This window comes from Narcine bancroftii, chromosome 1 (assembly GCF_036971445.1).
Source record: "Narcine bancroftii isolate sNarBan1 chromosome 1, sNarBan1.hap1, whole genome shotgun sequence".
NCBI lineage: Eukaryota > Metazoa > Chordata > Chondrichthyes > Torpediniformes > Narcinidae > Narcine > Narcine bancroftii.
In genome coordinates, this window is record NC_091469.1 from 442,638,657 (window position 1) to 442,658,361 (window position 19,705).

The 19,705-nt window shown below is 39.2% G+C and overlaps 1 protein-coding gene across 10 annotated transcripts in view; it reads left to right on the forward strand.

The window, feature by feature from the left end:
* Positions 1 to 19,705, forward strand: part of pard3aa (par-3 family cell polarity regulator alpha, a) — a 912,377-nt gene that overhangs the window by 600,486 nt on the left and 292,186 nt on the right. For 7 of the 10 annotated variants that reach the window (XM_069914429.1, XM_069914431.1, XM_069914432.1 and 4 more), the window contains one exon: positions 16,080 to 16,266. In XM_069914429.1, the coding sequence (XP_069770530.1) occupies positions 16,080 to 16,266 (187 nt within the window). The remainder of the gene's footprint in view (positions 1 to 16,079; positions 16,267 to 19,705) is intronic. The other 3 variants (XM_069914430.1, XM_069914439.1, XM_069914435.1) reach the window with 1 other exon arrangement.

Here is a 19,705-nt window from a genome sequence, read left to right on the forward strand (position 1 = left end):
TTGTATGAAGTATGATTTTTGTTTTCTCTGGACCCTCATTTTACCAATGTTCCTTGATGCCACACCCAACCAAGTTATTCTGGTGAAACTCATACTGGACATTGGTGAGGAGGGTTATTAGTTATTCAGACATCTTGTGTCACTTTGCCGTAGTTTGATAATAGATTGGTTGGGTAATAATTAGCCTCATCAGTCTACTATTTCATAAAACAGTAATACTTCATTGATTTATTCTTTCTATCTTACAGTAAAACTCAACTTTCCATTAACCTTTGTGCTTGAAACGTAGCTTTTAGTGACTAATGCTTCTTTGCCAAAAACCATTTTGCTGATTAATTCCCCCCCCCTCCCCCCCTCTCAACCACCATCATCTCAAACAAACATTTTCAGACTAATCCCAAATCAGATTTTGGATCAAATGCATCTTTTATTCAGGTTATTTCCAGTTATTATTTTCTGTTTCACTTCACATTAGTATAATTTCACATTTCGGCATAAAAATGCAAACCACTTGTGTACAGTAATTTCTGGGGAACAGATTTAAAACAATCTCAACAAAGGATACTAGGCTGTCAAATGAGTCAATTCCATCAACTGAAACATTTGTTTAGTTTTCTCCTAACCCTTTCCTTGAGATTGAAAGTGACTTGATTTCATTCCAATTTTCTTGGTTGAGGATTCTATTGTGGCTCATGAGGCTAATGTAGGGGGAGGATGTGTGTGTATGTGTTTGTGCCATTCATTGTAACCATCTGTGCCTTCCCCATTAATGGATTGTAGATTCTCAATGCCATCTTAAATGTTCCTTCTTTACTCTAAGGAATCATGATTTCCTGGAATCAATGGGAACCTTGTCCCTTTTCAATCTTTGAGTCATTTCCTTTGAATTTAATATTCTATGTATAGCCCAACCCAAGGCCCATATAACTATGAAAACATATCTCTACTGTTATCTTTTCACTTCTGTCATTTCATTACCTATTTATTTTGCCTGTATCAACCCATTGAAACCTTTCTCAACACCATTCACCACTTGCTTTGTATCATCGCATTAAAAATAAATTGTTTAGTAAATTCACTTTTCAAAAATGCTGCAAGACATGTTCACAGGCCCCAAAAAAATCCTTGAAGCTAAATTAACTGGCTAGAAATAAATAGTTAATGCTCTTTCTGGTTTGAATGGGGACTGCCATGCTAATGGAACAGACATAAACAGAGGCTGAGGGTAGATTTCTTAGCTCAACTGTAGTATCTAAGGTAGATCCTTGGGGAGTTGACTGGAATTGCATAGTGGCAGCCATGCCCAGTGGGGACTGAGTAGAAGAGACTGTTGCCAACCTCAGCTGAGCCCACTGTCAGATGCATCCAAATGCTCTGGCATTAACTTTGGCTTGTGGATGGAAAATCTGCTTGAATGTCAATGAGCTGGAAGTTGCCGAGGATCTGTTCATAAGTTCCAGAATGGTCAAGTCAGATGACAGAGTTACCAGCTGGAATTCAGCTTGAGAGTGTGACCAAAGAGACAATTTAACTCGTGGTGTGGATCCTGAGACCAAACTATTTGAATTATGCTTACCTGGTGGCCTTTACCATGATGGGACATTCAAAATCATTTCATAGTTTGACAGTTTATCCCCCCATCGCATTGCACATTTCAATCAACTTCTGCTTTTTTCAAAGCTTAGCTTGCATTTTCAGAGTTTCATGTTTAATTACTATGGATGTACAGAATGCTTTAAAAAATCTTAATTACACAATTACCATGGGGAAATTATAATGCAGCTTGAAAGAAAAATCTTCTGGCCCACTGAGCTTATGCCAACCATCAACATTTACACGTATTCTGTATTAGTTCCACTTTTTTTCTGCCCACAATCCCATTCATTTATGCCTCTACCCACCCCCATGCCCATTCACTCACCAACACACCAGAAACAATGTGCAGCGACCAACTAACTTGTCAACCTGCATGGCTTTGGCTGTGGGAAGAAGCTGGAGCACCAAAGTAAATCCACGTGGTCACAGGAAGAACGTGGAAACTTCACACAGATGGTACCTGAAGTCAAAATTATTCCCTGGTGTTTGATGCTCAAGACAGCACCTCAACTTGTTGCTGTGTGCATTGTTACTTGCTCAAAGAAGTTATTCAAGTCCTTGAGACTGATTTGAACTGACCTCCTCTACTCAAGGTACAACCTGTAAATCTTCAGAATATTATTTGTGTTCCCATCTACAAGTCATTTACACAACAACAATGACCAAGGAAAGGCTGCATGGCTTCTTTCAAAACCAAGAGTGACCTAAGAACAGATCGACTTTCTTTTCTGTTTCTAAAATATCATAGGTTTTACTGCCATGTTATGATTCAAGATTCCTTTATTGTCATGTGATAGTAAAGAACATATAACATTGCACAAAATTACATTCAGCCTGCTGTAATACAGATGAAGGATCACCATGAGTATTGCCTGGTGCCCTTACAGTAAGAGGGAAAAAAAGAGAAGCAAAAAAAAAGGCCCTTCAGAGTCTCTGAATGTCCATGGATTTGCCTCCAGCGCTCCTGCAGAATTTGCAGTGGCACAGAATCCTGGTGGCCCCTCAGGCAACCTGAACACCAGATCCAAACCTTCAACAAGATCATAAAGCCTTCAGCACCCTCTCGAATTCCGCTCCAATACTTGGTTCCGATGAGCCAGCCTCCAGCAGCCTGACTGCAAGTCACCCACATCCTGTATGGGTCTCTCAGCCACTGAGCTCCTTGATGGTCCACTGCTGCGGTCACTGTCCTGTAGGATCCATCAACCACTGATCCTCTTGCTGCTCCTTTGCTGTGGTCACCATCCTGTAGTGTCATCTTTTCTGTTTCTCCTTCTCAATAGGGGTGTTCTCCCCGTTTCTGATACCTTAAGATGGTTCACTGCTCCTCTGGAATCTCCAACTCTTCGTGGCCAATGCCGATTGTTGGAGCCTCCATCTTGGGCACAGACCACCACGTTTACAGAATTTTACTTACAAACACCACCGGCTCCTTTAACAGGCCATTTGAAGCCTGTATGGAGCCATTGGCATTCGGATCCCTTCGGACCAGAGCTGTGCCTCTCTGCTCTATGCTTTCCTGGATCTGAACCAGCGGCGGCGCTGCTGATACAGAAGCTCTGGCAGCATGCCATTTTTTTTTAAATGTCTGTGGAAAATTATGTACAATGGCAAAAGACTTGTATGGGGAATTTCTCTATGAGAACTACTTGGGGTGTGAAACAAGATTTTGGTCAACATATTGGATTTATTATTGAAATACTATTTTCTGAGCTAATTGGGCTGAAGACCCTTTCCTGCATGAAACTTATTATTTTATGTGTAATAAAATACTTGTTATAATTCTAGTTCCATAGTCAGACATTGATAAATAGTTCTGTGGTTTATGATGTGAAGGAACCAATTATCTATATCCAAATATGATATGAGCTATTCATTGCCATATTAATTATACAAATAACCCTGTAGCTGATTATAATATCGTCAATTCATTTTGTAATTCTAAATATGCCAATAAAAATTCTTAGGGGCAGGATGGTAAATGGGTAGATAACAATTGCATTATGCAACCTTTGAAGTATTTAATGCTGAGATCTGGATCATCACTGACAGGATGAGGTATCTCAGCACTTGTTTTGGCAATTGACTGGAAGAATATAATATGCATTAGCAATGGTGTGTTTTGAATAACTACACAGTGACGGATGTTTTTTTACTGAGTTAACTTGTTCAATGTACTATAATGAATGGCATGTGCATTTGCTTAATTATAAGAGCTGACAGGAGTGATGTTAGGAAGACAAATGAACGCATCACATGTCTTTGAGGAAATGAACAAAAGAAACCTGTGGGAGAGGGTAATCAGGCAAGTGCATAATTAGGGAAAATTTCAGGTGCACTTCAGAAGCAGCAAGTTGCAGCATTATTTAGTAATACATGCCATATTACACAGCTCCACATCAAGATTTGCCTTTCTTTTGCTGGTGCGGCATTGACAGCGATGGCTCTGTCACTTTGCTGCTGAAACACAAGATTCTTGAGAAGGAATTGTAGGGTAGAGATCTGCACCAGAATTATTTTCGTTATTACTGTTGATTGAATGGTTGATTGCGCTAGGGGTTTTACAATGCCCAGTGTCCCATTTTGAACTCAGAACTACCTCCATGCAAATTTATTTTTATCGTTGAACCCTCTTACACCAGATTACTTCCCACAGTGCAGGATATCACTGAACTACTTTCTGTGCCCAGGTTTATAATAAAAACAGAAGATGCTGGAAATAATCAGCAGGGCAGGGTTAGCATCATGGCGAGCAAAATAGAGTTCGCCTTTCATGGGTGATGAGATTCTTAAAATATTTTAACTCACTCAGTTTCACAGTAGATTTTCTTTGCTGTTTTGCGTACAAAGTTGTTTGCATTCCTTAAAATTATGGCTCAAGGTAGCCAATGCATCCATCAATGCTGCTGAAAGCCAACTCCAAGCTGATTGTCCTCCCTTCCCCTTGATTTGCCTTTATACTTGCTTGAGGAATATTCACTTTCCTTCCATCATAAGTTTAAAGTGTCTGCTTTCATGCCCACTCATATTCTATATTGTAAGAATAGTAAATCTCAGAGTGATTTGAATGACAATGTCGTTAGCAAAATCAACAGTTTTGAGGATGACACCAAAATTGATGGTGAAGTGAACAGCGAGGAAGGATGCAGCAAGATCTAGATCAGTTGGGGAAATGGGACAAGGAGCGGCAGAAGAAATTTAAGCCTGACAAGCGTGAGGAGCTCCTTTTTGGTGAATCAAACCAAGGTAGGTCTAAAACAGTAAATGACAGGGCCCCTGATGATGTTGCAGAAAGGCGAGAGCTATGGTTACAGGTGCATTGTTCCATGAAAGTGACAATTCAGGTGGACAGGATGCTGAAGATGATGTTTGGCATTCTTGCCTTCATCGGGCAGGGTAATTCACTCCCAGATGCGCTCAATGCCTTCCAAGCCCAATTTGATCCCCAGAACATTGAAGAACTTCTGTGCACCCCTGCATTGCCTGATGATCCTCTACTGTTGGTATCCAAACATGACGTGCAGGCTGTCTTCAGAAGAGTGAATCCAAGGAATGCATCAGGATACCCTGGCTGAGCACTGAAAACCCATGCAAACCAACTGGCTGATATATTTGTAGATATCTCACTCCAACAGGGCATGGTACTCACCTGGTTCAAAGAAACCCCACTTGTATCGGTGCACAAAAAGAGTGTGGTAACCTGCCTCAGTGACTACTGACCAATGACACTCACATGCACAGTGATGCAGTGTTTTGAGATGCAGTTGTTGAAGCATATCAGCTCCTGTCTGAATGGTGACATGGATCCGTTCCAAATTGCCTACTGCAGCAACAGGTCTGTGGTAGATGCCATCTCACTGGCACCTGGACAGCAAAGATGCATACTCCAGTATGCTCTTTATTGACTCATTTCAGTATTGAACACCATCTTCCTCTCAAAACTCATCAGTGAACTCCAAGACCTGGGCCTCAACACCCCACTCTGTAATTGGATCCTGGATTTCCTCACCTCCAGACCCCAATCAGTGCAGATTGCCAAGAACTTCTGCTCCACAATCTCCATCAGCACTGACCGGACTGCCACAATCTCCATCAGCACCAACCGGACTGCCACAATCTCCATCAGCACCAACCGGACTGCCACAATCTCCATCAGCACCGACCGGACTGCCACAGGGTCCAGGAGCCCCTTGCTCCACTCACTTTGCATTGATGACTGTGTGGCTTTATTATGATAACAACGTCATCTAAATTTGCTGCTGATAGCATGGTCATGAGTTATATAAAAAGGTGTAAAGAGTCAGCACACGTGGGATAATTGAAAACTTGGCTGGATGGTGTACTAACAATAATTTCTCATTTAATGTCACCAAAGGCAAGGAGCTGATTATAGAACTTAGTAAGGGATCATAGGTGGAGAGGGTGAGTACATTTGGTTTTTTCGGAGTCACTATCTTGTAGGATCTTTCCTGAACCCAACACACTAATAACATTGTGAAGGAAGCATGAGGCTTGGTATGACATCAGAAACCTTGGCAAACTTCTATAGATGTGTAGTAGAAAGTGAGCACCACAGCCTGATGTGGGAGCACCACGACATCTTTTATTAAAGTACACTTTACATGAACTGATAAGTAGAAATTTTGCCTGCTTGTATGTGATGTATTTTATGTATTCAACAATAAATTTGTACATTGAATTGAGCGGAAGGATTGAGACTTCATGATGCAGTTGTACGAGGTGTTGGTGAGACCACACTTAGACCACTGCTTGCAGTTCTGATTGCCCAGTGGAGAGAAGAGGAGATTAACCAGAATGTCGCTGGCACTGGAAGCATTAAGTTTTAGGCACAGGATGGAAAGGCTGGGTCTTTATTGACAGGAGCAAAGGAGGCCAAGGGGTGACTTTCATCAATGCAACAGAAGAAGATAAATATCAGAAAAATTGCTGTGTCATGTTTTATTTTAAATCATGGATTGTTTACTTAGTGTTACTATTGAGAGTAAAATGGTCAGTATTTTCCAGTCAGCAATAAATGAAGTAGACTTTGTTCTTTCTTTGGCTTGGCTTCGCGGACGAAGATTTATGGAGGGGGTAAATGTCCACGTCAGCTGCAGGCTCGTTGGTGGCTGACAAGTCCGATGCGGGACAGGCAGACACGGTTGCAGCGGTTGCAGGGGAAAATTGGTTGGTTGGGGTTGGGTGTTGGGTTTTTCCTCCTTTGCCTTTTGTCAGTGAGGTGGGCTCTGCGGTCTTCTTCAAAGGAGGTTGCTGCCCGCCAAACTGTGAGGCGCCAAGATGCACGGTTTGAGGCGATATTAGCCCACTGGCGGTGGTCAATGTGGCAGGCACCAAGAGATTTCTTTAGGCAGTCCTTGTACCTTTTCTTTGGTGCACCTCTGTCACGGTGGCCAGTGGAGAGCTCGCCATATAACACGATCTTGGGAAGGCGATGGTCCTCCATTCTGGAGACGTGACCCACCCAGCGCAGCTGGATCTTCAGCAGCGTGGACTCGACTTTGTTATAAACCTTGAAGAAACCTGCCCACTCAGCTTCAGGGAGCTTGGTGTCTTGGATTTCTTCTTTCCCCATCTCAATTGCTGTAAAGTAACTTTTATCTACAGCAGCCAGCAACAATGATGAATTCTAATGCCCTAATTTGGTATGTGCACAGGATGTTGAAACACTACAAACATGCTCGAAAAAGATTCAATGTACATTTTTTTTAAATTGTGTGGAATTTGACAATAATTATTGAAAGATGCCCACCCATACACACAAAACTCACGTGCACTCAACCAGTGGGCTTTCATTGCTACTTTTTAAAAATAGGACGATATGACTTCCATTTCATTTAACGATGGAGTTTTTAAGAATGAAAGATCATGCCATCATTTCAATCGGTTTGTGAGGGCTCCTGTGGAAGTGAACAACATCTTCTGGATTTCCAATGCCAGACATTGCTGTCATTAAAACAGGGTTCCACAGTCAGTTCAATTGCAAGTTCCTGGACAATTTCATTTGAAATTAAATTGCAAAGCATTTGCACAGAGAGTTGAGTGTTTGTGTTGTTCACCAGTTGATTCTCTTGCAGGAACAATGGAGTGAATGGAAACTTTTCTACCTTGCATTCTCAATAATGTGTTTCAAAGAATGATATGTAGATTTCAGAAAGAATTGTTTCAGTTTCAGACCTGATGCATGCTCAGTCTGATTGTCTGCATCTTGACTGTGAATGACACCTTTTCCTCTCCCACCTTTTCCGCTCCTATACATTTATAACCATATAACCGTTTACAGCACGGAAACAGGCCATGTCGGCCCTTCAAGTCCGTACCGGTTCACTTGAACAACTCCACTAGCTCCTCCGCAAACTCCTGAGGAAGTAGAGGTACAAGAGTATTTGATCCCCTGTGGTTTTCTCATGCCAAATGCATCTTGCAAGCAACATTAATATTTTAAAAAGTTTCAAGAAAAACAGGATAACACTGTAGTTGCACTAGGCAAGCAGTGAGTGAAAGAACCACACAGTCTAAAGTGAGTCGAACAAAATGACTAAATCCAAAAGATTTAAATGCATTTAAATCTCTCAGAACCTGATGATGCTTGTGTGATCCAAGTATTGAAATATTTCTGAAGATCTACTCTTTGATTGTAGTGGGTTCATTTAAGTAAATTCATGTCTTTTACTCTTCTCATTTTGAAGTTCTGTTAACTAAAAGGAGTAATTTTGGATGCTTAATTGTTTTTCATTGTTAAATTTCCTTAAGTAGTCTGAATACCTAATTGCCAAACAAATGGTTCACAGATGATTCTGTGTGTATTTATTAGTCAACTACTTTGCACAATCCTGTAAAGAAATGCTCATTGAATAAAATATTACTTTCCAAGTCATGTGTGCATTCATTAAAAATGTATTCGAATAATAATCACAATTTGAAGTATAGATGAAGGGATATGTGTCAATCAGATTTTGAGAGAATGGTAAACAAAATGTGGTCTTTGGATACTGTCTTCTGCATACGCTTGACATCTTTATTCCAAGTGTGTAAACATAATTTGATTTCATGTTTACAGTAATGATGGAAGACATTACTCAATTTTGATCTTTATCTGAAGTAAAAACTGATAAAACTGGCAAAATCAGGTCTTTGAAGTATATAGCTGTGCAAAACAGAATATTGAGTGTAATTCTCGTCTAGTTATAGGGAGATGTCATTAAGCTGGAAATGGTGCAGAAAAGGTTCATAAGTATGTTAATGGGAGTGGAAGAGTTGAGTTATTCAGAGGTTCTGGATAAGCTGTCCCTCTCTCCCCCAGCCCCGGAATATAGGCAGCTGAGGAGTTATCTGAAACAGGTGATAAAATCATGAGGGGCAGAGATAAGGTAAATGGTCACAGCTTTTCCCCATTGTAGGGGAGTCTAAAACTAGAGGACATAGCTTCAGGGTGTCCTCCAGTGGTGGGGTGTGTTTCTAATGCTGGGCTATTAGATTTTTCAGACTGTCAGATATTGCTGCATCTTCTAAAACTTCATTTTCATCCATTTCTGTTGAAAATAATTCCTCCAATTCTAGTTTAAATGCTTTTGATTTATTTTCATTAGCGTGATTTTTCATTGTTTTCACATTGACCTATTTTCTTTTCTTCAGAAGCGGCTTTCTTACTTACAGTCTTTTGCTGTTATGTTGATTTTTCCTTAACACCACTCTGAACAGAGGCTTCCCAGAAGAATCTGAATCGCTCTCAATGTAAACAGAAGGAACATCTATCTTCTGCCTTTTATTTCCTTTTGTTCTCTCTGTTTCAGGTGTGCATATTTCTCATTTCTTTAAAGGGAATCCAATGCAATAATGGCTATCGACTATTGTGGCAGATTTTGAGACTAAATCCAAGAACTGCTTCCCTGTTCAGCATCATTTTGATGTGGGATGTTTCCTTTGTGCACAGGCATAAGTCTTCTGAGTATATTTGTCTGGGAGATCACAAAAATCGCTGCTGTCCAGCCCAGTGACCTCTAAGCCTGAAACAATGCTGGTTTGAACGACCTTTCTTTGACCCATAGTTCTCAATAGAATCCTTGACCTTGTTCCCTGAAGAATGAGCTTATTCATTAGCCCCACTGTGCAAAATGATGCAGAGTCAAGAAATTCAAAAGTATGCACTGTTGCATTTCCCTTCCTAGACTTGTACAGGCACTAGTGAGAGCTTGCAATTGTCTTCACCAGCCTCATTAAGACCACCTGCCTGAACCGAGGCTACTGCCCTGTTTTCAGCTGCTTCTGGGATCCTTTAAACCACATATGTGGCAGCTGAGTTGTTTCCTGCAGATTTTGCCGATGTTCCCTTAACAGACAGACAAAATATACAGAATTAGACATTTTGGTGCCTGCAGTTTGCTGCTGGATATTTTGGCAGCAGACATTTTGGTGAAAGAAAAATGACTTTTGTGGCCCTTTGGACATTTTGGCACCCATAGCTTGATGCTGGCCCAGCAACCCCCTGCGTTGCAGCATTGCCTGAAACCCGGCGTTTCTGAAACTCCCTTCCCCCAAGAAACCACTCCCTTAGTGACAATGGCAGCGGCAGATCTAACAGTAGTTGCCATTAATAATATATTGCAGGATATTAATTATATTTATGTGTATGCAAGTTTCTTGTAAATAATGCCTAACTGCGCCCTATCACTTGAGGGTTGTGACTATAAACTACTGTGTTTGGTTAACAGTGGGCTTTACTTTCGATCATTTTATCATAATTTCTTCTCCAAAGCTCCATGATCAACACTGCAAAGAGAGAATGGTGGCAGTGGATATATAGTCACAGTGAGTTGCGCCAGTTGTGCGGAACAAAGAATCTATTTAACGAGTGTTTTGAAATAATTTTAAATTCAATTATATATTCCTTTATATGTAATTAAACTTACAATAAATAAATGAATACACTATATCATTATAAATGACCAAATGTTGTTGTTTTTGATTGTTCTCTGACTTTTAAATAATTTAAATATATTGGTGTAAGCTACAAAAAGCCCTTGTTTGCCGGGGGAGGGTGTTTCTGCAATGCTTGGGAGTTCAGGCAGCGTGGCAGGATGGAGTGGAGTGGCTGTCCAAAATATCCAATGCCAAACTGTGAGAGCCAAAATATCTGGCGCCAAAATGTCCTAGACTCCAAAATCGGGTAGGAAAGTGATTTTCTCACTATTTGCCCTCTTTTCCACTATGGACACATCTCCAAAGCAAGTCCACCTCCACAGAACAAACAGCTCTTCGCAGCAGGAAAACTCTCCTTTTCCTTAGTTCCTTTGTCATTTTTCTTATCTCCAACCTATCACAGTGGTGGCAAAGATAATTCCTTTTATTCTTGGATGAGACTGTAAGTTGGACCTCCTTGCATGTTTGCTCACTATTGGAGTGTCCTTTATATCTCCAAATACCAGTTCTGTTGAAATCCTCGCTTGCCTTTCATGCAAATCCACGATATCTTGAAAGGAAACCTTTCGTTTGTGTTTTTCCTAGAATTCACTGACCATGCTTCTCCCCATATCCCTCAGTCGGTATGGCAACTTCCTTATGATGTCGAGCATATTAGCAGGCATGTTAAGCTTATGCATGTAGTGGATATATTCTATGGCATTACAACATCTTCTTAGAAAGAGGGTATATTCTTGTAGAGCCATTGTGTTTTATCGACGACTATGAAATTTTATGCTTGATGCCAAAAATCCTGTGTAAAGACTTAGCTGACATGAATCCTCTGTCCATACTTAGGCAATTCCTTATAAGTTCCCTTGGCTAACCTCTTGTGTTTTGTCCAGATAATGGAGACAATCTCTGTGGTTTTTGTTCTTGCTTTCAATATTGCGTTCAAAGATGTTAATGAGCCCTTGGTACCGAAACAGGTTACCATCAAAAACTTGAACCTCCTTCTTAGGAATGGAAGAGAAACGTTGTAACTTAATTAATGATGTAGTGATTTCATTTTGCCTTTCCATGACTGATACATTGCTCTGTTCATTGTTGCTTGTAGCAGGCTGTGTAGCTGGAGATGTCACTTGCATGTTCACCTAAATTTCTGATGTTTGACTGGAGTGTCAAGGGAGCTGTGGCGATAGACCAGAACCGAGCCGCAGCTCTGTCTGTGGTTGTTACCACTGGTGCTTAAGGATTGGTTACACCATGCCTTGGGAGGATTTGTCCATGTGTATGGATGTCTTATAACTGTGGTACAAAAGGATCTGCCTTAACGTTAAAAGTTTTCTTTTCCTGTTTTCCTTTCTCAAGATATGATCCATATCATCGGGCACTTCAGATAAGTTACTACAACACTGGATCCCTTTGAGACTCCAGTTCTTCCAATTTGGCCCTGGTAGCAGCAATGTTTGCTTCCAGCTCCAACTGTTCTTTTTTCCTCCTTTGCTGGCTCCTTAGTGTTCCTCCTGCTCTTACAAAGCGTGTTTATCTTTAACCAATTTTTGGCGTATAACAAGAGTAGCCATTTCAGCTTTAGCCTTTGTAAGTGCAGATGCAGTTCTGGAAACTCTGAAGAACTTTGTTCTCCTGCTCCAACATTTGACACCTTGTCACCTGGTTGTATTTCATCCTGAATGTTAGATGTTGCCTTTATACTTGACTCTTCCTCTAGTTTGAATAGCACAACCTTCATCTCCTTTACCACCATTTTGTGACACATCTTCAGCCATTTCCAAGTTTCTGACTTTAAATTCAGCCGACATCTTCTGCAGTGGTTTTAATCATGCCTCAGCAGCGACCTCGGCAGCAGCGGTGATGGCGGCGGCCATTTTACGCATCTCCATCCAACCATCCGCCAACCTCGAGCACCAAGTACGCACAACACAAACCCAAAATCAACAGTCCCCAATGGACAAACAGCAGCACTCCCAAACTGTGTTAAAACTAAATAAATACACAGAAGGAGTCCACAAACATAATCGTACCGCTTCTGATGGATGTGATGCGGTGTGTCAACAAGTGAGTTTCCACCAGGGCTGCTGTTTCTCTACCAACATGTCTATAGGAGGTTCTGCTCGAGGATTAGAAAGCCTGGACCTCTCTGTGGCCAATGCTTGGGCCGTTGGAGGCGGATTGCCGTCAGTAGCCTGCTCTCAGCATTTTCAAAGACATTGTTTTTTTATGTCCAGGATTCTAGCACATTACTGTAACACAGAACACAGACATGACCATTTTTAAATTACAGCATAAAAGGAAAGTCACTCTCAAGCCCAATAACCAAATTAATTGTGGAATGAATTAATGTAGCTATTTGTATTTGGAAAACCAAGAAAAAATTACATGAGCCTTAGGCAAGAATGGAAATTCAACCTGACGTCTGCTCCAGGATACTTTAAGTTTGAGTGTCCAAATTTTTATTCCTTTTATTGTTAGCAAGCAACATTATTGGCAAAATGTAACTTGATTCCATGCTGTTCCTATTATCCATGGAAATTGTAAGAGCAACTTTTGGGGAAATGTTCATTAAACTTTGGTTTTTGGATTGGCAATATTTTGTGTCAAATTTGTCTGATTTCAGTGCTTTAAATAAGCTGCTCTTGTGCTTTGTATTCTTCAATGCATCAGAGCTGATGAGAAAGGCTGTTTGAAAGCGATTAACTTGTTTTGGCTGCATGCAATCTGGAAGCTCTAAGCAGTGAAAAGAAAATCCATTCATGTGTGTACATGACATGAGTATGATGCAGTAGCCCAAGGGGACTTCAAGGCATTGGGCCATAAGGACCTGCTATTTTATTGTTACAGTACAGGGTCTTCAGCCCATGATGTTGTGCCAACCTATATAAACCTACTCAACAACCTAAACTTTCCATACCTCACACCCATACCCTTAATTTTTCTTACATTCAAGTACTTGTCTAAGAGTCTTTTAAATGTTCCTATTGTACTAGTTTCCACCACCAACCCTGGTTATGCATACCATGCACCCACTATTCTCTGTGTAAAAAAAAAACCCATTTACCCCTGACTTCTCCCCTAAACTTTCCTCCCCTTACCTTATGCAGATCTCCTCTGGTATTTGCTACTGTTGGCCTAGGGAAAAAAAAGTGCTGGCTGTCCACTCTATCTATGCCTCTCATAATCTTGTAAATGTCTATTAAGTCATCCCTAACTTCTTTGCTCCAAAGAGAAAAGCCCTAGTTCTGTTAATCTTGTTTATTAAGACACATTCTTGAGTCAATGCAATATCCCGGTAAATCTCCACATACTTCCTGTAATGAGATGACCAGAACTGAACATAATATTCTGTGTGGTTGAACCAGAATATTATAGAGCTGCAACATTTCGTCATGGTTCTTGGAATCAGTTACCCGACTAATGATGGCCAGCATAACATAAGCCTTCTTAACTTCCTGTCAACCTGCGCGGCAACCTTGGGAGATCTATGGATTTGGACCCCAAGGTACCTCTGTTCTTCCACGATGTTAATTTATCATATACTCCACCTTCAGGTTCGACCTTCCAAAATCCATCACCTCTCACTTATCTGGATTGAACTCCATAAGTTGCATGAGTAAACCATGCCTACCCAGTTTGGGGAGGCTTGTCCACTGCTATTTGTTGAAAGGGACATGTCATATTGACTACATGAGCCTCTCATTTAACTCTGCCTCATTTTATTTTTAGAATGAATGCAAGCAAATTGCTCCAGTTTTGTCTTTCTTCTCAGCCATCCACTAAACTCATTGAGTTGATCCTGAAGACAGGTTTTTTTAAAAAAAACTACGAGTTTAAGGCCCTTTGAGAAGTGAGCCATTTACAAAAGAATGTCAATGAATAAACTAAGTTTTCAGAAACATGGATCAACTCCATCCTCTTTATTTTTAAGCAATATGCATTATGCAGATACATTGAAATTTTATTGAATTCACCACTACTCATAACAAATCTTAACATGGCAGGAGGAAATTTCAGATCATCACTGCAAGGCATTCTCCATGAGGTAATCCATTCTGCTGAAATCAAATGACTTTTGTATTTTAACGCAGGGGCCAGATTGGATTATTGCCCAAAAGTAGGATCTCTTCTATACCCAATAGGCAATTGGCTGTTAACTAAATAATGGGCTCTGATGCCATCTCAAGGATGTCTGGATTCAACATGTTTATCTCTTCTGATTCCTGCAGCTTCACATCTGTTGAGGATGGAAGAGAAAAAGCATTTCCCCACATCTGTTGGTCATTTAAACCATTAATTAGTTTGAATTTGTGCTGTCAGGATAAAAATGTTTGATTTCCTCTCGTTTTAACTCACTGAAGCAAGTGTACATACTTTGGTTGCATCAGGTCTTCCTTAGTCAACTATTTAATGAAATTTGCCATTTTAATAGCATTTAAAAGTTCATATGACATGGGCATCATTATCGCACCACTTACCCCTCAACTGAGTGGCTCATGATGCCATCTCAGTGCCAAGCATGTTACTGTGGTCCGAGCTTGCACACAGGCCAGACCTGCAAAGGATGTTTGTGAACTTGAAGGATTTTTATAAGTTCTTTGGCATTTATCTAAAATAGTCATCGTTCAGTAGACTATCTACCAGATCAGAGGATTGATCACTAAATAATCACAGCCTGAAACATTAAACTCAGAATTTTAAAGGATGACACATATTTAGAAACCGATTTGTTCCAATTCCTCACCCATGTTTTTCAGTGTAACTCAACCTGCCACATTTGTTCCCACTTGACTACCTAAATTGGCTAAACCAGCATAGGCTATGAACTAAGCACAAGGCTTCTGCACAGTGGGGATATCACTAACGATTTCCTGGTTTTTGAATCAAATTCTTTCTAAAATATGAAAACAAAAATCTCATTGATGCTTGCTTGCCATTATTGATTAGCTGTAAAATTAAGAACCATATTTTATTCTTGCTTCAATATTTTGATGAGAGTTGAAGATAATATTTAGTCAAATATTAGATTTTGAGTCTTCTGATGAACAAATCAGAAGCTGGATGAACAAATCAGTTCCCTCCTGGTTTGGTTTTTGTATAATTTGTTCAAAAAAGCTTGACGTACTTTGGGTAACGTGATTGTCTCCCTTTCAGCACATCTCATCTCCCAATATTTTTGTCTTTTTTCTTCCCTGTGAGATAATGTCTGGGTGCTTTTTCACAGCTCTCCCAGTGGTACAGGCAAGATCTAAAATTTGGGGAAAATTGTGTGGAGCCTTACTTTAATTAATATATTAACGTCTTAAACTGCAAAGGAGAATTGTAAATGCATTCATTGAAGAAGAATTCCTGTTGATAGTCAAAAGAACTAATAGATTTAGCATCAAAAAAGTGAAGTTCACTCCTATTCTTAACAAGGACACTTAAGCTTTAACCTGCAAAAAAAGTGACAAGGATAAAGAAGAAATGGAAATTGAAATATGTGTCTTTTAGAAGTATTTAATAATATTATCATTAAATAACATATGTTTTAAACCTTGTATTTCCAAAAGCAGGTAACTACCAAATGTCCCCAACAGTGAACATGACGCAAGATGACATTGTTATTATTGAGGATGACAGACCACCTGGAAATCTTCCTAGACTGTCCACTCAGTCACCTATGGGTTACCATCAAGAAATGAATTCTGTAATCCCTGGTCTTTGGGTGAATGAACCTGATAAAGATAAAACAGATGGGTAAGTAAAGTATTATTTTCCTTTCAAACTATTTTACTGATGTTCTTTGTTATGACCACAATATGAAAAAGGAGCAGGAACTGTGAAAAGTGACCAATGGCTATCTGTAATCATTTCAATTTGCTCCCACCCCCAAGTATCACCATTTTATTTTCCTGTAATCTGGTCTTGGAACACCAGTGCTTTGTTCAGTGATTATCATCATTTGTTGATTAGGGTTTCTTTTCTACATTAAAGTTCCCCAGCTGAGTTCATCTTAACTTACTGTAATCGCAAGTGTACTCTACAGACTTCAGAAGCTTCTTGATAGAAATCAGAAAGACAAATTACTTATTACTTTGTTTTACTGTTCCAATTCCTCACCCATGCTTTTCAGTGTAACTCAACCTGCCACATTTGTTCCCACTTGACTACCTAAATTGGCTAAACCAGCATAGGCTATGAACTAAGCACAAGGCTTCTGCACAGTGGGGATAATGACCATAGTATCTGCAGCTTTTGCCTAACAGATTCATTAAAATTTGATTTTGTATTCTAATGGGAGATTTTAAGCTGCATATTTTTCTTTATAAATTCTCCATGATTATTTTCTATTGAACTATGTGTAGAATTCTATGCACATTACAAATCAGCTCTCACTGTCACTTTTGACATTTGTAGACCCTTCAACCAGCATTATTAGGTTGAATTTAACATCAATTTTAATGTAACCATGTCTATTAAATTTTCTAAGCAATTATATAGGATGTTGAGTTATAGATCATGACTGTCTAGAGCAGAGATAGTTAATTTCCCCTTGGACTTCACCTGCTAATTTGGGTACATGATTTAATAAGCAATATGGTACATTAACAAATATTTTAATATCTCTAAAGCACATAATAAAGGCTGATTAGATTGTGCTAACACAGCAAAATGATGCACTGATGGATCATTGTGGTGCACCTGGTAGATACTTCCTCTTTGACTTGCTGATTTGAGACACAGCGGCCCAATAGGTCAGAGCTGTCACATAAATGTTTTCAGCTCATGACATCAGGTTTAAAACTAGCCTTCAGCTACATGAGAAATGTAACCATCTGCAGTGAAGCAGTAAAGGCAAGGCGTTATAAGATGGGTGAGCAAAAGTACCACAGATGATTGACTTGAGTCTGAAGAATGTTACAAATGACATTGTTAATTTTGATTCTCTCACAATAACTTTACATTGCAAGTCAATTAAGTTCTTTTCTTAACAAGCCATTGGCTATGAAGAACTCAGAGCTTTGGAATTCAGATGAAGTTTCATTTTCAATAATTTGAATAAGAGGAAGATGCATTAACTTTATAAGCTGATAATTAGTTTGGAAATAGCTAGTGTTACTAGAACCTTAACAATCTCTAGAGAGTCTAAATTAAGTGAAAAATATCCATTTCTGACCAGATTCTATGTGCACAACTAAAGTGGAATTTGGTCCTCCGCTGAAACATACAAACCATTTTAAAATGCACAAATTCTATTTTCAGCTAATAAGAACTGGCTTGAGAAATTTAGGACATTAACATTTCTCAAGGATATTTCACAAAAAAATTATCTTCATTTTTAAGTGTGTCAGTTCTGGCGTCTTATTATTAGCCTGTGTGCGTGCATTCGCTTGGGGATGATTTTTGAAACGAGCTCTTCTGCATTCGCAGAGGCATGTCAACTCAGAGTAAAGAATATTTAAGCTTCAGATCCTTCACCTTGCTTCACCTTGTATAGTGATATAACAAAGCCCAAATTCCTGTGTGAAATGAGCATTAGTGAATCGGTGCAACCTGGCGTAGGGAATTACAAAAATCCAAATAAGCGAGATTAAACATTTCCTGATGATTTAATGGAGCCTGAATCATACCATGAACTCTTAATAGGTTTGGTTTCTCCCACCATTAAATTCCAGTAAGCTTCACTTTGTGAACTAAATTGCACTTCCCCTCCCCATTTTTATTACATTTCAAGAAATGAATAATCGGTGTCCTTTTATTCTCCTGTTTTCTTAAGGATACTGATCATTTTTATAAAAAATTATGAACTTAGCTGCTAGGACATGTATTTCAATGTGGTAGCCATCACTGGTAATAAAATTACCCCTTCAACAGACATGTTGAATGTACAAATCATGTGTCAGAATAATGGCAAATATTTGCATCCTTCGTACTTCACGATTGGACATCTCAAGTATTGTCTTGGCTAAAATAAACTAATGTAATACAGACTTGAGTGATGAGCAGCAAGAAGGTTGTTTTTATCACCAGTACTGTAATCCCTCTATAAAGCTGGGCAAATATTTTTTAAAAAGCCATAAATTTTCATCAAAGAGTTCCCAGCCGAAGACAGTCTAAAGCTTGCTAAGAATTCATAGGAAAGCTATTGTTGCTTTTAATTTCCTGTTATTAATGGTGGACGTGATGAAATGTAGGTAAGCGATGGGATTTGCCCCTAAGTATCAGGATAATAATCTGAATTTGGGCAAAAAGGTTAGATAAACACGAGTGGCATCTGTTCTAAATTTCAAGAGAGGATTGAGTTCTTCAGAGGGTAACAGTAGCTCTTTAAAGAAAATTCTTTTGTAATTAAAGAGTGAGACTGAGGATTAATTAAATTGAAACAAGTTAAAAGGAAGAAAGTGATTGTGGTCAGGCTTCATCTTCTTTAAAAAAATGTTTATCCTTCCCATTGTCTGCTTGCACATTTTTAATGTTGCAAGCTTATTTTCCAAAGATCTGTGTTCATATAAACTTCATGGATTCACAGTTCACCTTAATGTGTCCTTTTCTAAAATTTATACTTTTTTTTTATATTCCTGGGAAGCTTTTTTTAAAAATCAATCACAGATGAAGCAACTCAACAACACTTTGGTTTCAGAAAAGCAAACATTTCCACTATTACTTAAAATAATATATTTGAGAGCAAAATGGTTGAAAACACAAAATAGATTGTTTAAGATGATCATTGATAGCAGGTGTGTTTATGTTGGGAAGATCTTCTATCCTGATGCTTAGACTTCTCTATATTCCTCAGTTGAAACTCCAGTTTTATATGCTAGCATAGTCATTCATGCTATCTTTTCACTTGTACATTAACTCATGAATAACTTTATATTTTTGATAGATCTTTGTGAATATTTGCAGATATAAAAGACATAAATAAATATAATAGTGGTAATCCATGGTGCATATATTCTTAATGTTTGATTGCACATACTCCTCACAATCTTATTGAGTCATACTACAGAAAAGGCCCTTTGGAACCAAGTTTGATTCTGGACAAGTTGCATTTTCCTACTTTTGGTCCATATCCTTCTAAGCCCTTCCCATCCACATCTGTCAAAATATTTTATTGGAATGTCAGAATTCTGCCTACTTTAAAAGTTTTCCATGGCAGCTCATTCCAGAAATCACCACTGTGGATGGAAAAAGT